The 17,593-nt window shown below is 43.1% G+C and overlaps 1 protein-coding gene and 1 long non-coding RNA gene across 3 annotated transcripts; one reads left to right on the top strand and one right to left on the bottom strand.

Moving 5' to 3' along the window:
- Positions 1-2,552: 2,552 nt before the first annotated feature.
- Positions 2,553-7,653, bottom strand: LOC115598103. Of its 2 annotated transcripts, XR_003987384.1 has the most exons (5): positions 7,591-7,653; positions 5,542-5,659; positions 4,416-4,513; positions 4,244-4,322; positions 2,553-2,768 (listed from the first exon to the last, which is right to left on the bottom strand). It is a non-coding gene; the product is annotated as an uncharacterized LOC115598103 (long non-coding RNA). The 2 variants fall into 2 exon arrangements; XR_003987383.1 differs by having other exon boundaries at positions 4,244-4,513.
- Positions 7,654-7,787: 134 nt separating this feature from the next.
- On the top strand, positions 7,788-14,798 carry FAM110C (family with sequence similarity 110 member C). The gene is made up of 2 exons (XM_008506201.2): positions 7,788-9,234; positions 12,474-14,798. The coding sequence occupies exon 1, from the start codon at positions 8,094-8,096 to the stop codon at positions 9,192-9,194; it is 1,101 nt and encodes a 366-aa protein (XP_008504423.1). The 5' UTR covers positions 7,788-8,093; the 3' UTR covers positions 9,195-9,234; positions 12,474-14,798.
- Positions 14,799-17,593: the final 2,795 nt, after the last annotated feature.

Below are 17,593 nucleotides of genomic sequence, written 5' to 3'. Positions count from 1 at the left end.
TTACATGTAAATTCTTGGTTGAACAAAAAATCCTTAAATGTAATAAATGATCAAAATCTCCAGTACTTCCAGCTCTCTTCTGATCATTACATCTTCTTTCTTGGGGAATGAAATAGGAGTGGCATGGGAATCCTTGCAGTCCAGCAGCCAGAAATGGACATACCCCAACTTAAGCTGAGGCTGAGTACCTTCCTGGCATCTGATTTAATGTTCACAGGGAAGAGGTAGAGCTGTTTGTTGAAGGCATCTGGAGAACTGATTCCCAGAAAAGCCCTGCATTATGTGTAACTGTATAATCCTGTCCAGAGCAGTTGTTGAAACACCAGCATGATAAGATCTGACTAAATCTGTAATTTTGTTCAACGTAGCTGTTGCAACATAAACCTAACGAGGCTTGGATACTGAGGCTTATGTTTATTTGTTTTGTATAGCTTTGGAATTGATATAATTATACAGAACAGCTAAGCCGTTCTACTCTCATTATCCAAGATGTTATTTAATGTTCAGAGTAAATCAGATTAGAAGAAATCTGTTATCACTTTCAAGATAAGTTATTGTAAATAGAGAACTTGTAGTCAGGTCATCCTGAGAGTACTGGGAATGCTCTTCTGTTGTTATGAAGGATTCAGGTGATGCTGGGATGTATTTAGGTCTCTGAAATGTAAAGGGCAAGGCAGTCATGGGTTTTGTTGGACATGACCTGATTTCACAATGTAAACAACTGTGCCAGAGAAACCAATTACAACACAGGTGTTCCCAAGCTTAGTTAAAACACAGCTCTGTAGCAGAAGAGGACCTTATTTATCTCCCTAAACCAGAGCTGAAAATTATAACATAGACTCAAACTGAGAACTAGTATGTGTATAAAACAGTTGCATGAATATCTAAAGGTCAAGCAGCCAATGAATTAAACTTTTACTAGAGAACTCAGTTATGTCCATAGGCTCAGGCTCTAAAACAGATGTGATTTCACAGAATCACAGAATGTTTTAGGTTGGAAGAGATCTCTAAGATAATCCTGTCTAGCCTTTGACCAGCACCATAAGCTAACTACTAAACCATGTCTTTAAGGACCAGTTCCAAACGCCTTTTAAATACCTTCAGGGATGGTGACTCCACAACTGTCGTGGGTCTCTCAGTGTCTGAGAGAGGGAATACCCATGTAAGCTGCTAGGACATGATGGAATGTCTGAAGACTGAACTGGAGGTCACTTAGTTTCTGTGCAACATTATGATTTTCCAACCTTAATACTGTATTTCAGTATTATCCTAAATTAGAGTCTTCATTGTGGAAAAAGAGACTAAGAGATATTATAAGAGTCTGCAACATAAAAAAGCGGACATTTAGATATCATAATGTGATTTGAGACACATCTGCAGGGAACACCTTGACCAGAGTGGAAGAAGGGATTTTTTTTCACACACTTGCCTTATCAATTCCCCAACTATAGGTATACAAATTATATATAACAGACAACAGACAATCCTCTGTTAGGAGTCCAGTAAACAGTGTCCTTTCATATGCTTCCTAATCTAGCTCATGCACTCTAAGAGAGCCCATGTGTGGGATTAAACAGAGAAACTCATGGGATGTAAGCATGAGCCAAGTTTCTCAGCTTCTTGACCACGAGAGATGTGTGATGGTCTTTGTGCCAATGGGTAGGCATGTAATGCCTTGGCACTTCAATAGCAGAAACTTTGCAGTGATTTTTTCTTTAGGCATCTACAGATCAAGGAGGCAGCAGAGACTGTTTTGAGGTACCCAGTGACACACAGACACCAGAAGTTACCTAAAACATCAGGGATCCATACAGCTTTAAATCCTTCATGGATTTTGGCTTTAGAGTAGAAGAAAGGTCATTAGTATATCCAAAGCTAGCTATACATTAGTCTAGCAGTACTTCCCCAGAGGAAAACTGTGGATAAATATGCTGACAATATATAGGGGTTGTCATAATGCTGTCTATAAATCCATAAAGTACTCAAAGAAGCACTATGACCCATCCCTGTGTAGGGCAAAGTGACTGTCTATGAGCTAGGTTGATTTGCAAAGGATTCTGCAACCCCTGAGAGATGCAGTTTTACATCTGCAAGTTGACTCTGGTTACTGGGAAAGACTGTGGGAACATCACTGCAATTTATACATAACTGGAGCAACAATAAGAACCTTTTGTTGAGTGCAAAGTTTATTTTGACATAGGTAGTATACATCCATTCATGGAAGATTTAAATTCAAAATTCAAAGAATCCCTTTCTGGGTCAAGAAGAGTTGCTCTGGGAGTTAAATAATTTCCTCTTCAACATCACAGCTCTATTTTACAGTGAAAACTCCAGCTCTTCCCCATCCTTTTATACATTATTCAATGAATTTGATCCCTCACACAACATGCTAAATAGGTCAGTCTTTTTAAATCTAGATGTTCAATCTCAACATTTTAGCACACACTTAAACAGTACCAAACCTGGGGTGGATTTTTTTCTATTTTTATGTGTTAGGCACGTCAGAGGTGTGTGAAAAAAAGATGTATAGAGTCAGATATACAAATAAAAGGTCTTAAGAGGGGAAGAAAGCATGCCATGGCTCACACCTTCCCCATTGTCACTGCCTAGTGTAATGCATGTTGCATTTGTCCTCCCTTTCATCTTTTGCTCTTACTGTGGTACTCCGTTACTTCTGATCTCCATTCCATTAAGGCTCCCCATATGTTGACATGATTCACTGTGATGGAAATTAACAGTCCTGTTGAGATCCATGATGGTTCCTCAGTCTGGCAAGAGATACACATGGGGTTTACAAAAGAATTCTACTAAAAAACCTGAAGTCCAGTAGTGGCAATTGTGAACAAGGTGGATTGATTTTATGAAGACATTTCCTGATTTAGATACTAAGTTGCTTAATGAAGCAAACAACCCAAAATTACAGGGATGGAAAAGGATGCTAAGCAATCTGGCAGTGGTGTGCGAGGTTTGAAGAGGACATGGACATGATGTGGGTCTACTTCTACCAAAATCTTTGCTGTACAGTGCTCAAAATCCTGCCTGAAGGTGTGCAGGCATGTATGTATCTTCTACTGTATGAATCTCAGTGTGAATCCTGACCCTCACTGATTTCATACTGAGGGCTCTGAAATATCCCCACTGGAGTCAGCTGGTTTGAAACTATTCCTTTACACATTGTGGCTGCTCTACATTACCCAAATGCAGCAAACAGGACACCCAGTGGCCCCACTCAGTATGTCACAGTGGGAGTGAGCCACTCTCTGCTCCAGGATGCTCCTGATTTTCAGGATATGCATTAGCCCAACACCAAGAGCTGCTATGGAGGAGAGGCCTCAGTCCTGGGCAACAGCTGTGCTGGGGCCTCCAAAATGGAAGCATCTCATTTCTGTTAGGGTTTGGGCTCCCCCTTTTTCATCAACTCTTCTCCTTGCCTTTCACCTCCCACTGCCACTGCTTAATTTCTGCCCTCTGACCACTATAAATCAAAGGAGTGTCACTGACATCAGGAATGGGGTGGAAGCAGTAAGCAGCAATGACCTAAGCTTTGCACACACTATACATTTTACCTGCAGTCATATTGCAGCAGCTCTTATTTACTGGTTTTCCAGTCTCCAGCAGCAGGAAAATGTGCCCTGGACACATTCCTTATTAATACAAGAAGAGTGAAAATTGGTTTGTCTTACCACACACAAAATTCAACTGCATTGTATTAGCAATAACTTTAGATCCTGCTGACTCAGAGATGTTTTGTAAAACTCCTCCGTGGGAAAACTCAGGCTGTCAGCTAAGGCTTAGTGTGTGCAGGGTTTGCTTCTCTTATTTTTGCTTGATGCATTACAGGTAGAGAGAGACCAACACCAGCTGACAGGCTAAGAGATGGGTGCTGCTGTGCCCCTTGTTTCTTCCATTTTATTGTCTGCAAACATGTGTGGGGCCAGGGGCAAAGTTTGTTCCCTTGAGGCTCTGATAATACACTAGATTTCAATCTGCTTTCCAGAATAAGAAATTCAATGGCTTTCTCATCTTTGAACATTGTAACAGTGTATCCATAAATATGAGCTGAAATTCCAAGATATATATTTATATATATTCCAAATATCATAAGCATATTTTAAATTTAAATGCATTTAAATTCTTACATACATGGCCTATATATATATTTAAAATAACACATAGCTGTGTAGCTGCTATATTAATGTACTTTATCAGACATGAGGAAAGGGTGAAAAATTTTACTGCTAACAATGTTTTCTGACCTTGGGAAGCCTCTTCTCCCACTTCAAATGCTATTGCCATCACACAGAATTCACAGGATGAAGGATCTTGCATATCAGGAAAGTCATTGGAAAAGATTTGTTGAGACTTTCCATGAGAAATTTTTTGTGACATGCAGTTTGTGGAAAATCAAAACTCACATTTCTCTTTGTCAGTAAGAGGGGGAGGAAACTGGTTGAAAATTAAAGAGGTTCCATCAAAAGTGTCCAGGTTTATCTTTCAGGCATGCCATCAAAACCTAGGAAATTTTAAGCAAAAGGAAAATATCACAATTTATTCTTTATGTTAAAAAATTTTTTGCATCCAAAACAATTAGTATGCTTTTTTTTTTTTTTTTTTTTTTTTTTAATATGAATTCTAAACACAAAACTATTGTCCAGTGAAAAGCTACTCTACTGCTCTTGCTCCTGATTTTTGCCTGTGGCAAAGAGTATGTAAACAGCTTTGGCAAAGAAATTATTTGGAGCTGCATAGTAAGACCAGTATTATTATTCTCATGTATATACTTAATATACCCATGTATATTAATTCTTCTCTTTATTTCAAATTAATGTAAACAAATTATGTCTGAAATCTTTTTGTAAGTTCTTAAAGATGAGAGATACAAAGTACAAGCAACTGGAACAAACACAATTTAAAATTCATGGAGGAATGTGAATATATCTTGTTATGTGATACAGTGTCATACAACTCCTAGGAAAAAATTGAAGGAAAAAATTAAGACAAATTTTTCAATATGGGGATGGGAACGAAACTTTAATCTCATTACTAAATTCATCACATCAACTGTCTTATTGCTAACACTCATTGTTAGAATAAATTAGCCTTCTATATAAGCCCAGACTTCCGTGAAGCATCTAAATATGTAACAACATTACCTGCACTCTTACACATCTGCATGTGAGCTGGGAAGGGCTCCCTGGAACTCATCTGTGTACATACTTTTACTGTTCTGTCTCAGTTTTTAAGCACATTTTGACAGTTGGATGCGGTGATCTTAGAGGTCTTTTCCAACTGTGACAATTCTGTGATTCTTTCATCAATTTTTAGGTAAGCTGTTATGTGAACCACCTCTGCTCATGTATCTGAAAAAGGAAAAAAACCCTCTTTCTCAAAAAAATATGCCCACTCCACCTATCCACAAGAATTTCACTCTATGGGATCCCAAAGCACATCATGAATTTCAGTCTTGATTCAGCAAGCATCCCATCTGAAATCCTTACCAGGAACTCAAAACCTGCCTGGACATGTTCCTGTGTAACCTACTTTGGGTGATGCTGCCATTGCAGGGGGGTTGGACCTCTCGAGGTCCCTTCCAACCCCTAACATTCTGTGACCGGGCAGAATTATGTGTTGGGGGCTTCTTGAATTCACACCTACATATCTAGGAACAAAGAGGATGTAAAATTAAGAGGAAAACCAGCTGTAGAACTACACTGGCAAAAGAATATTTCTGTTCAGTGTTTTACAAGCAAGTCTTCAATGAAGAGCTAGACCAAATCCTTACCACAGGTTGCTTAACCTTTCACTTGTCACAGTGAGAACCTATTACCCAGGTCTGCTGGGCTTGTCTGGAGCAGTAGATTAAAATGTGGCTAATATTTTCAGCATGTCTAAACACTCATCTCTGTGCACTGAGGGCACAGACAAAATTACACTCCTAAGAGTCCCAAGACTCAAAACTGAGCATACAGTGCTCTGCAATGTGTTTGGGAAGTCAGACCATGTCTTCCACAGCCCAACAAAAGGCAGGCATGTGCCCAGAGGAGTGCAGCTCCACTGAAAACTCAGCTGCTCTGGTCATACCTTAGTACTTTGTACCCTCTTATGCCCCAACAAGGATAATGTTGGTGCCAGTGCCCTTTGAGGACAATACAGCTTCTGGGTCCAGCCATCTGAGCAGGGCTCAGTCTGGGTAGCCTAGTGTGGTTTTTCTCCAGCTGCACAGCTGTAAGCAAATTGTTCTTGGTGGGAATTTATTGTATTCTGCAAATCTGTAATGTGGACGAGGCCCATAATCCACCTCTTCCTTTGTAAGCATGTTTGCCACAACTTAGTGACTGTACAGATCACCACAGAAGTGTTCTAGCATTGCAAAATCACAGATATAACAGATCAATTAAAGGAAAAACCAAACCAAACCAAACCAAACCTGGCTTTTGTTCACTTATTAGTGACCACAGGGAGGTGCGTATCACATGAGATCACATGGGTAAAAGTCAGAGGCTCAGACTGCCTCAGGTGATTATTTGTGACTTACGTGTCTGATTTGCAGGCATTTAAATTACAGCAAATGGCCCTGTTTTGCCTGTTCAGAATTGCCAGGTCCTGCTGGGAATTCTGCCCCTTTGGAAACCTGTCCTGCTTTTCTGAAGGGCAAAGATTTACAACATGCAATTCAGATTTATGCCATTCCATGACACCTCACATGTGCACCTCCAGAGCACAGCTCTGGGCCATGAACAAATGTATTCCAGTGGTGCCAATGCCGAGGGAAGGGCAGGGTGCTGCTGGCAGCAGCTGGAGGCACAGCAGCTGCTGTCTACTCAGTGTGCACACAGCAGTGAGTGTGCTGTGGGCCTCAGCCACCCCACCATGCTCCATCATGATAGACTGGAAAACTGAGGGACTTTATTTCCTAAAAACTGTAATTCCAGAAATGCCTTTTAGCACAGCTCCTGGAACATTCAGAATCTTCAAACCTGCAGGGCACTGCATCTTGTAAAAGCTATTAAGGGAAAGGTGGAAGGGCTTGGCCTCCCAAGGAAGGCAGCATTGGGGTCTGCTGGACCAGGTCCCGAGTCAGCACCCTTTTCTCCAGGAGAAGCCCTGGAAAATATCATTGAATCATAACAGTTTGGGTTGGAAGGAACCTTAACGATTATCCAGCCCCTCTGCCATGGGTAAGAACACCTCCCACCAGACCAGGTCTCTTCAGGCCCCATCCAACCTGTTTCTGAACACTTCCAGGGAGGGAGAATCCACAGCTTCCCTGGGCAACCTGTTCCTGAGTCTCACCAGTGAAGGATTTCTTCCTAACTTCTAACCTAACTCTACCGTCTTGTTTGAAATTGTTTCCCCTTGTCCTATCACCACATGCCCTCGTACAGAGTCCCTCTCTCCCCAGCTTTCCTGCAGCCCCTTCAGGTACTGGGTGGCTGCTGTGAGGTCCCCCCGGAGCCTCCCCTCCTCCAGGATGAACAACCCCAAGATGCTCCAGCGGGAGGAACCTCTGGGAGCCCCTCAGGGCACTTGCCGGCAGAAGGCAGGGCGAGGCCGTGCCCCAGAGCCGCCGTTCCCCCCCCCTCCCAGCACCTCGAGGGGCGGCTGTCCCAGCTCTTCCCGCACCGCTTCCCGCACCGCTGCCCCGGGGCCGCTCCCTGCCGCCGGCAGCCCGCGCGCTGCCTGCCGTGACGGGCCCGGCGCGCGGCGACGCCATTGGCTCTCCCGGTCCGGCGGGGGCGGTGCAGCCGCGGGCGGGCGCGCGGGGCGGCGCGGGGCGGGGGCGCGCGCAGCTGGCTGGCAGCGCGAGCACGCGGCGCCCCGACGGCAGCGGCGGCAGCGGGGGCAGCGGGGACAGGGTCGGGCAGCGGAGCCTCGGAGGGAAGGGCTGCCTGCGCTTTGCTCTACTTTTCTTTTAACTTCTATTTCTGTTTTGGGGGGTTTTAAAAATTATTATTTATTTTTTAGTTTTTAATTTTGTTGGGGGTTTTGTTTGTTTGTTTTGTTTTTTGTTTATTTGTCTCTTCGGGGTTTCTTTCTGTTTAATTTCCTTCCCTGCCAGGACTGGAAGCGGGATCCGCGTCCCTGGAACTGCTATGCCAACTGAACTCTCCCGGGCCGTGAGAATGCACGCCATCTCCGACCTCCACTCCTCCCTTACCCTGCGCCTCCTCAACAAGGGGCCCGAGTACCTGCGCAGGCAGATGGAGGCAGGCAACCCGGGACGGAAAAGTGCCGTGGAGAGGCTGGCAGCCGACAAGGCCAAGTACGTGAAAAGCCAGCAGGTAATCAGCACCAAGCAGGAACCCGTCATCCTGCTTAGCTCAGCCTCAGAGAGCAGCAGTGAGACCTGTTCGGTGGAAAGCAGAACGACCAGCAGGGACTTGGGCAGAGGGAAGAGCGCGAAGCCCCTGGAGCTGGCCAAGGCGGTGTACTCCTGCCGTGCCCCCCTGCAGCACGGCCCCCCCATAGCCAGGCGCAGCACCCCCAAGAGGCAGATGCGTCCGGATTCCCTGGTGATATACCGCCAGAAGTGCGAGTTTGGGAGAGGTCAGAGCCAGGACAGCTCGCGGGGGAGCTTGGTGAGGCGGATCTTCCAAGGGTCTGTAAAGGAGAAGCAGTTGGCTTCCCCTGAGATGCCCAGGCTCATGGAGGACGCCGCAGCCCCTGAGAGCAAAGAGCCTGTTTCAGCGAAAGACAGTGACCACGAACCTAGCAGCCATGGAGCAGAGCAGGCGGTGGCTGTGAGCACTGAAGCCCCGGGGCTATGTACAAAAGAACACGAGAGACCCTCAAAACTGAACACACTTCCCGAGGATGTCAAGGAGGTGAAGAGGAGAGGAGGTCTCCATCGCTCCCAGTCGGACATAAGCTCTCGCTACTCCAAGTCCTTTTCTGAGTTTGATACTTTTTTCAAGTACTGTGGCCTGGAGCAGGAGGTCATCGAGGATCTCGGGAGAGAGAACTTCTCGGTGGTGTCTGACAACGTCTCCTTCAAGATCCGGAGCATCAGCGTGGCAACCTCTGAGAGCGACTTCACGCGGCACAGCGGGGACGAGGGGCTGCTGGAGGATGAACTCACAGAACAGGTCCCGAGCAGTACCTCTGTGATAGAGCGCAACGCTCGGATCATCAAATGGCTGTACACATGTAAGAAAGCCAAGGAGAACAGCAAGGTGATGCAGGAGCTGGCATGATGGCTTCTTTCAGCATGCACTGCAGCCTGGTGAACTCAAGGTGTGTGCAAAAACCTTACCCTGTCCATTTATATATATGTCTCTTTCCTCTTTAGCAAGCAGTTGAATTTTCTTAGTTTATTTTAGCCTTTTCATGAAGGGAAGAAGGAAAGTGTACGTGTTCCATTATGGCCTTTTTGCAAAGCAGAAATCCAGGTCGTTACAAAAAACCAAAATGCAAACAAGTAAATCTTGCACACAGCTTGGGAGATTTAGATCTGTCCACGGCACCATGAAATAGAAGAGTCAGTGTCCATGAGGGATGTCTGTCCTTTGCAGATTGCTCCTTTATAAATAGTTTGTTTTCTCTAATTTCTGCTGTATTAAATGCTAGGAAAAAACTTAGATGGTAATTAACAGGTGCTTAGGTAACAGACTGAACTGAAACTATTACTAATTAGGAGTGCACTGCTATGGTATTCCTCTCTTTACTCATTTACTCATTCTCCCTTCCCCTGATGCACCCCCAAGTAACAGGAAAACAAAGCTGACTCAGTGCTCCTGCTAGCAATACTATTTCCCCCACAGCATTCTGTTGGGACCATAAAAGTTTGCTCCAGGTGGCCCCTTAGCATTTCACAGGCTTGAAGGTTTCTCTCCTGTTTGACTCCAGTGGATATGGCTCTTCTGCAGTGGTTCTTGCTGTGCAGTTTGGCACCAGTAGCTGAAAATCAGTGGTGCAGTTTACCTTAGTTAGAGGGGTACTTCCAGTTCTAAACAAAAAATAATTAATACAGATGTGTGGCAATGCGACTTGCTTGACAGACAAGCAGAAAAAGTTTAGCCCAGTAAAAGCCAATATCCTGGTTTTAATAAAGTGTCTTTATTTTGCATCTGATCTCCCAAGAAAGAACTATATTCATGGGGCCTTTGGTACTGATCTGGTAGATAGCAGTTTTTTCTCCTTGCAGTACATGAAACCTTTAGGATACATATCTCAGCTAGAGTGTGGTATTTAAAAATTGCATGAGCAGATCTTGCTATGAAGGATAACATGGATATTTTCTGACAGTCAGTAATTGGTGCGTGATAAGAACATCATACAGTGCAGATACAGCTGTTGATACAAAGTAAGGGCCGTATGAGCATGGAGATACATAATGCTTGAGCCTCTTTCCTGTGTAGATGTTGAACTGTTGCTCTGGATTCCTTTAACTTATATGAGGCAAAAATCCATTTACTTGCTTTAAATGTCTTTCAAATACATGAAATTTGGTTCACTTTTAAAATTCAGATTTTACTCAAATGTCTACTTTTTCTTGAGGGCTTAGGGAGGAGGAAGGGAGAGAGAGACAGAGCCGTTTTCACACAAACATTTCAAGCCCTTGTAGATAAGAACGGTTATCAGGTATCTGGCTGACAACTTAAAGAAGTGTTGTTATGTAACAGAGCCTTTCCCAAATTACCTGAGGGAGAAGAAAGGCCTCTCCTGAGTTAATAATTTCTCCTTGCTCATCCTCCTATGATATAAGGGAGATACACAAAACAAAATGATGGAGGTGGCAATTTGTGAAGCTTTCTTGTTCCAGCTGCCAGCCTTGCTAAGCGTGGAGGATGGGAAGCAGATTTCATCTCAAGCAGGACTATAGTAACAAAACCAACCACATTTCCACGAAGGAAAACAAAGTAAAAGCCTGTTTGCTCCTGAATGCCCTTGCCTCTGGCAAAAATCATGGGTCTGAGGCCAGAACCGTGGTTGTCACCATGGAGCCTGCTCAGGAAAGAGCAGTTGTCCCTTTCCCCTTCCATTTGCACAGTGCTAAGCATGTCCAGTGCTGCAGCTGAGAGGAGGTAGATGCTGGTGACCACCCCAGGGAGCATGCAGTCTGCAGAAAGGGCAACGGGGGCTTCACTGGGGAAAAGCCAAGGGCAGGAGCAGGGAGGATCTTTTCCAGTGGCCAGGCTGGTGTCACCTTACATGGGCTTGGTCAGTCACTTTTGTTTTAACATCTGAGACAAAAGCGAATTCATAGCTCATAGCCTAACAGAGTGGGTGAAAAGACCTCCATGAATTAAGCAGCAAGTCATTCTACAATAATTTTAATACCTGTAGCAAGGAGTGCTATACATTGGCAGCAGTTTCTTCTGGCACCAACATTTTGTTCATTTAGGAAACACTGATCCATGGGGTCAATATTATCGACCTAATTTTAAACATACTGGGGTTGACTCTCAGCTGATAGATCTCAGCAGTAGGGCTATAATTGCTTCCAAGGTAATTTCTGAAAACTGAGAATATACTTACCATTTAGACTACAGAAACAGAAAGTTCAGAGAGGTCAGATAAAACCAGTACACAGCACCCAGAATAAAAGAGTCATCAAGAGCTGCCTTAAGTTAAATTTTACATTTACTGGGCAAAATCTTAGCTGAATGTGGTTATCACCACATGATTGCAAGATGAGTCCTGTAGTTCTGATGTTGGTATTAACTTAAACCCAAGTATTCACTTTTTCCTTCAGTTCTACTCTTCCTTTGGCAATGCAGCATTAAGTTAGATATCTAAATGTTTTCACTGTATCCATCTATTTGGCTCTGTTTAGTTTGCTTAATGGTCAGCAGCCTCCTGTGCTGGATGGGGGAGTGGTGTGTTCTCCCAGGAGCATCCTTGAAGGCTCCTCATTTTACAACAACTTGAAAAGTGTTGCACCTTCTTGGGAAAAGGAGGCAGAAACCTCTTCTCTAAAATCCAGCATTCATTATGAGTAAAATTCCTTTCAAGAACTGCAGGGTTTTTATGGACTGGTGATCATCCCGTTCATATTTTATGTTCTCATTTTAATTTTTAATGAGCTGTCAAGGATCTACTGGGGCACCATGTAAATAAAACAGCTATTTGAAGGATCAGGTTCCCTAAAACATTTCATCAGAGTGATGATTGCATAGTCTTGAGTTTGGGTTTTGAGCTTTAGAAAACTGAGGTCCTCTGCAAGATGGGCACTGCTTCTCGGTGGGATGTTGCCTGAATTCACCTCTGCTGCTCAGCTTCTGTCACTGTCAATCTGACTATAAGAGGACCCACTCTGTATCCTCCTTCCTGGGTTGAATCAAGATTGTTCAAGCTTGAGTTTCAGCTCCATTCTTAAGTGGATGTTCATTATTCAAGTGGAAATTTCCTGGGAGGGGAATTTACTGTGTTTGCAATAGCTATAAGCAGCTGGATAAAAGCTTTAGAATATCATCTTATGCTTGTCTGATATGATAAATAATAAATGACTCATTTTTTTCTTCTTTCTTCAGGATCCTTGACTTAGAAGTGTAACTAAGCCAGACACAGGAAGAAACTCATCCCTCATCTGGCTCATGAATACTTTGTTCAAGTTTAGTATTTTTTTATTGCCTCCTACCCTTGCCTCTGTCCCCTAGCAGCCTGACTCTTGTCACAAGCACAGGGGTGTCCAAGAACATGATCACAAGCAGAGACTGTGAACCATGCCCCAGCAAGTCAGTGGGAAACCAAACTCCTGGAAAAGCAAAACATGGCAGCAGCTTCCATCCATGGTAATAACTCACCATCAGCTCACTGCCCTGGGATGCCATTCCAGGCTGTGACAGAAGGTCTGTGTTATGCACCCATCTCTTTCCAGCAATTTATTTGTCAGCAGGCATGGGGGAGAAAGTGGGAATGAAGTGGCAATGACCTTTGGGTCAGGCATTTCCTCGCTGGCAGACAGGCTCCACCCGGACCTTTAAAGGCTCTGTCTTACCAGGGATGTTTGTCCAGGGTTCATCCTGACATCATTAGATGTTATTTGTTTGGCTTGTGAGGACTAACTGTGGCAATTTTATCTGAGATACTTGGCAAACATTCTGTAAGCTAAAGCCCTGCCAAGCTTCTCTTTCCCTGAGAGTATTCAAGCCAAATTGGAGTACCTTGTATCCATCTAGTTTGCTCTGTCACACAGCTTGTTCAGCCAGTGGGGAGGACTAGCCTATGTCCAACATATTTTCAGGAGCATGGTTCCAAGAAACAGGTACTCAAAATGAGGCAGGGTTTTGCATTGCTACTGCCTTGCTGCAGAACAGCACAATTCACATGTACACAGGCTCCTCCACCTTGTTTGCAGTGTCTCCAACTACTGACATTGCAAACATTGCAAGGCTTGGCAGCTTGTGGTTTAACAGCTTTAATTTTATGCACTGTGAGCAAGCAGTGGGCTTACAGAACCAAGTTAGGAAACTTTATCCCATGCTATGTAAGGCCACACTTCCCTAGCATGGGTCTAGAGTAAGGCTGTGCCTGGGATGTGCAGGATGGCATCCGTGTGCTGCAGAGCATGAAGACATGTTAGGGCACAGCTGTGCCAGGTAAATATTCTTACAGAGTCAGACACCAAGTGCAGACAGCTCCTTAGTATCTTCAACAAATACTTCATTTGGACTAGCTAAGCTAAATGTATTTTAAAAGCTGATAAAAAGTACTTTAGATCATCATTGTAGCGAATGGGGCTTCTACAGTGAATCAGGGAATTTGCTGGCTGTGCCTCAAACACTTACCCCAATCTGTCATTGCTTGCTAGAAAATGTTTTGCATCAAAGTTTTTCTTTGCGGACTTAGCCAACCACAAAAAAAAAAAAAAAAATGCATGAACCCCCCAGTCAAAGGCAAAGCCAGTTCCCCTTTCAGTCACACCAGTGCTTGTCTGAGAGCTGCCCCTCTGGCATAACAGTGACTTGACCCAAGGGTTTTGCAGAAGTTAAAAGTTTACTTTGTGTTACCATGGTTGCAGTGTCCAGCTTACCTGGCCACCAGACCTTCATTATAGGCAGTCCAGAAACATCATCTTTCATTCTTTGCATTCCTTCTGCCCCAACCATGGCAGCTCCCACCACTGCCTCTCCTGGCCCAAAACAGCTGCTGGGGCAGCCAGGTGGATGTGGAGCTCAAGTAGTATTCAATCTGTGTTTCTCAAGTGTTTGCTACTCTGGGTAAATACATCTGGAGCAATGGAGAGGATGAGGGTGAGCGGTGACAATTCAGTAATTAACATACACAAGTGTTGCACACTGAAACGAGTTGCCCTTGAAGTACTCATCAAGCAGTTCAGTTGACATCAGTTAAATTGACAGCAGGATCATCTGGGTTGCATTTCCATGTATTTTAAATGTGCTTGTCAGTCCCTGGATGGTTAGTTCTCAATTACAACAATTGTTTGAGAATGCAGGGCATTTGTCTTCATTTTCTGGTGTTACATACTAAGGGCTATGTGTCTGAAGTTGTCAAGACAGATCAATAACAATGCCAGATAAAATAACTGTGGAACCCACTTTACACTTTGGAAAAAACTAAATAGTTGGAATGAGTTAAGCTTCTGCAAACTCAGCAGGAAGCTAGTACATGGGGATGTTTCTGTTAAATAATAACATTTCCATGTTTATTTGCAACATTATTATTAAAGGATGATTCTCAGATTCTCAGAAAACTCCAACCCAAAATGCTGCTAATATGATAAGATGTATGCACTGAAGGGGCAGGTTTTTGAGAGGTACAGTTTTGCTAGGTTTATCTAGATTTATTAGTCAGGAAGACAACCTGCTCTATCTGTTCTTTTCATACACACTTGGCAAGGTGCTGTAGCACATACATATTTATATGCATTTGTCAGAGCTAAGGATTGGGTTTATTTGAAAATATGGATGACTGTAAACATCTCAGAGGGCAGGAAAAATCTTCTGCGTTTCAAATCAGTGCTCTAACACAGGAGAGTTGTTTTGTTTCTAAGGAAATTTTTTGTTTCATTTTCAAGCTTCTGTTTGTTTTTGCTTTCTTATTTGAGCAGTTCTTGAAGGTAAAGATGAAAGATGCATTGGTCATGAGTTTTCAGTGTTAGGGGGAATATGTTTAATTTGCTTCAAAGTACTGAATAAAATCAATGCCTCTGTTGACATCAATAAAGATTGTATGGCAGAGGTTAGTGAAATGAAAACTGGCACCATTATGGATATTTTAAATTGTCCTTTTATCTTTAAGAGCAGTTTAGTAGTGTTGTGGTGACTTTCCACATGGATTTGTGGCAGAATTTCCCTGGCTGGGAAATTTTGGTTCTGATAAGAATCCCAGTCTCTCTGAGGTGTTATTTACTTCAATACAATGTGGACCTTTCTAAGATCTTATGATAAGCTATTGCCTTTATTTAATAGTACCTCCTGGGTAAGCTAATAACCTACCTATCCCAGAATTCCAGCAATAATAGATGACAGTTCTTGGGAATGGGTAATTAGGTGCTTTTTCCAGAGTGAGAGTTCTGGGCATCACTCAGCTCCTGTTACTGTTACATGTAAAGACTTTTCCTTCTTTCTGCTGGGTCTTTCCATCATGTCCCTCAAAATGAGAAAAACTTACTAGTGCTAGTCACTATTTATATTTTCCTAAATATGTGTATCAAGACAGGGTTTTTTTAATATTTACTTCTGAAACACATGCTTTGGAAGAGGTGTTTTATTTCAGCTTTAGTGATAAACTGAGGGACTATTGAAGTATGAACAGGAGTTTTAGAAACAGAATTGGGTTTCCAGACTTTTGGGAAACCTGAAACTGGGGCTGAGGGCAAAGGCAAGCCATAAATTGAAGGTTTGACTAGAACTATGTGTACCAAAATAGTCAAATGGAGTGCAAGCATGCAGTGCTAAGTGCTGTTAACACCCAAGTGTTTTCAAGGTCCTCCAATGCTGTGACAAAGGGCAATGTCCATGGCTGTAGTGTAACAGGTGAAAGGTACAAAGTCTGTTTTTTATCACCTGGAAGCAGGTATTTGCAATAAAGGAATGAGATAGAGACTGTACTCCTTGCAATATATTGTAAATATTGCTGTACATAAATGTATAAGTAAGAAATAGTGATTGTTCCATAATATGTATATTACTTTTCTAAGGGAAGTAAGCTTTCACGTTTTGTGGAATCAGCCAAACATTACATCAATGGGGATTAAGCAGAAACTTTCTCTTGGGAGAAGGTTATCCTGTCATTGCCTCCTGTAGAGTTTATTTCATCTGCTTTTGAATCCTATTAAATGGAGAACTGGTCAGATCTGATATGGATGTTTCTAAGTTTCTATGTTTATATTCCCATGAAAGAATCTGTGTACTATTGAATGCATACAAATAAAAATACCACTCTTCAAGTTAATATTTTATTACAAAGTATACTCTGATTTTGCTGTATCCATTAAGGTACTGTTACTTTAAAGCAAGAATCCCGTTAGGTACTTAATTTCTCTGTGAGTGGGGCTGGTACTGGACTGTGAGGATCCAAAAGCACGATGGCCATACCCAGATACCTGGCTGAGAGCTTAGGCAGGGAACCTTGTAAGGAGGTGACACTCAGGGTAACTGTTAGCTCACAGAATCAGCAAATTTGAAATATATGAGGTTAGGGGTATTCCACAGGATTTACTGTTTTTCATTTCAGAATATGGCCACTGTCTTACAGTGTGCTGCACAGCCCAAGTCAGAAGCAGCAGGGAGTTTGAAGTTCTCCTCTGAAGAAATGTATCTCTTCTTAAAAACCTGTTGTTGGACTAGATTCCATAGAAAGAATAAAATGCACGGTGTTAATTCCCTGTGTATATAATTTGTGGAGAAAGCAGAAATAACAGCTGCATACAGTGAGCTTTTACCAGACACCATTGCATAGTTATTATTTTCGTGTGGTCTGACCTGCTCAGACACACTGGCCAGCATTGGAACACAACTGAAGGTAGAGATAAACTGATGCTCACTGTGCAAATTAGGCTCTTCCACAAAAACCCAGGAGTTCCCATCATGGATGTGTAGCCTTCCTTACACAAGCCCTGGATGAGTAGTATCAATGCAAGATACAAATCAAGTCTGGAAAGGGGTGACAATTTGTGCATCCCCCTTGCTATGGAGGTTGATGTCCCACAGCAAAATTTTGCTGCCTTAGAGAGGAAGGCACCATCATAGCCCATGAGTATCCTTGGGCTACAGCCCAGTTTAGCATGTAAGAACATTGTTCTTAAATAATTTTTCCCATAGCAACTTTGTCTCCTGTTCATGAACTCTGGTGAACATCTTCCACAAATAAGGATTTGCAAGCTCCTGCCTGGTGCAAGCAGCCTCTTAAAGACCACAGCTTACTGATTCACTGCTTTTCTTTTCTGTGTAAATGGGTGTTGGAAAGAAACTCCACAAAGATAGAGTAACTGGAAAAAGGCCATACTTAGAATGTCCAAGAGCTTTTGAGAAAGAACAGTCTATGTCAGTAGCAAACAAATAATCAGATGTTGGGCTTAGCTTTACCCTGCAAAGAGATGCCTCCAAGTTTTGGGGGGGTTTAGTGATGGGCCTGTATTTATCCTGAATTTATCCTGCAAGCCTAAACGGGACTATATCAATTCATT

This window comes from Calypte anna, chromosome 3 (genome assembly GCF_003957555.1).
Source record: "Calypte anna isolate BGI_N300 chromosome 3, bCalAnn1_v1.p, whole genome shotgun sequence".
NCBI classification, from domain to species: domain Eukaryota; kingdom Metazoa; phylum Chordata; class Aves; order Apodiformes; family Trochilidae; genus Calypte; species Calypte anna.
Note: the sequence above shows the minus strand (reverse complement) of the source record. Positions and strands in the feature narration are given on the sequence as shown.

What these genes read in the sequence shown, in the direction of transcription:
- FAM110C (XM_008506201.2), top strand. Translation starts at nt 8,094, where the DNA reads ATGCCAACTGAACTCTCCCGGGCCGTGAGAATGCACGCCATCTCCGAC.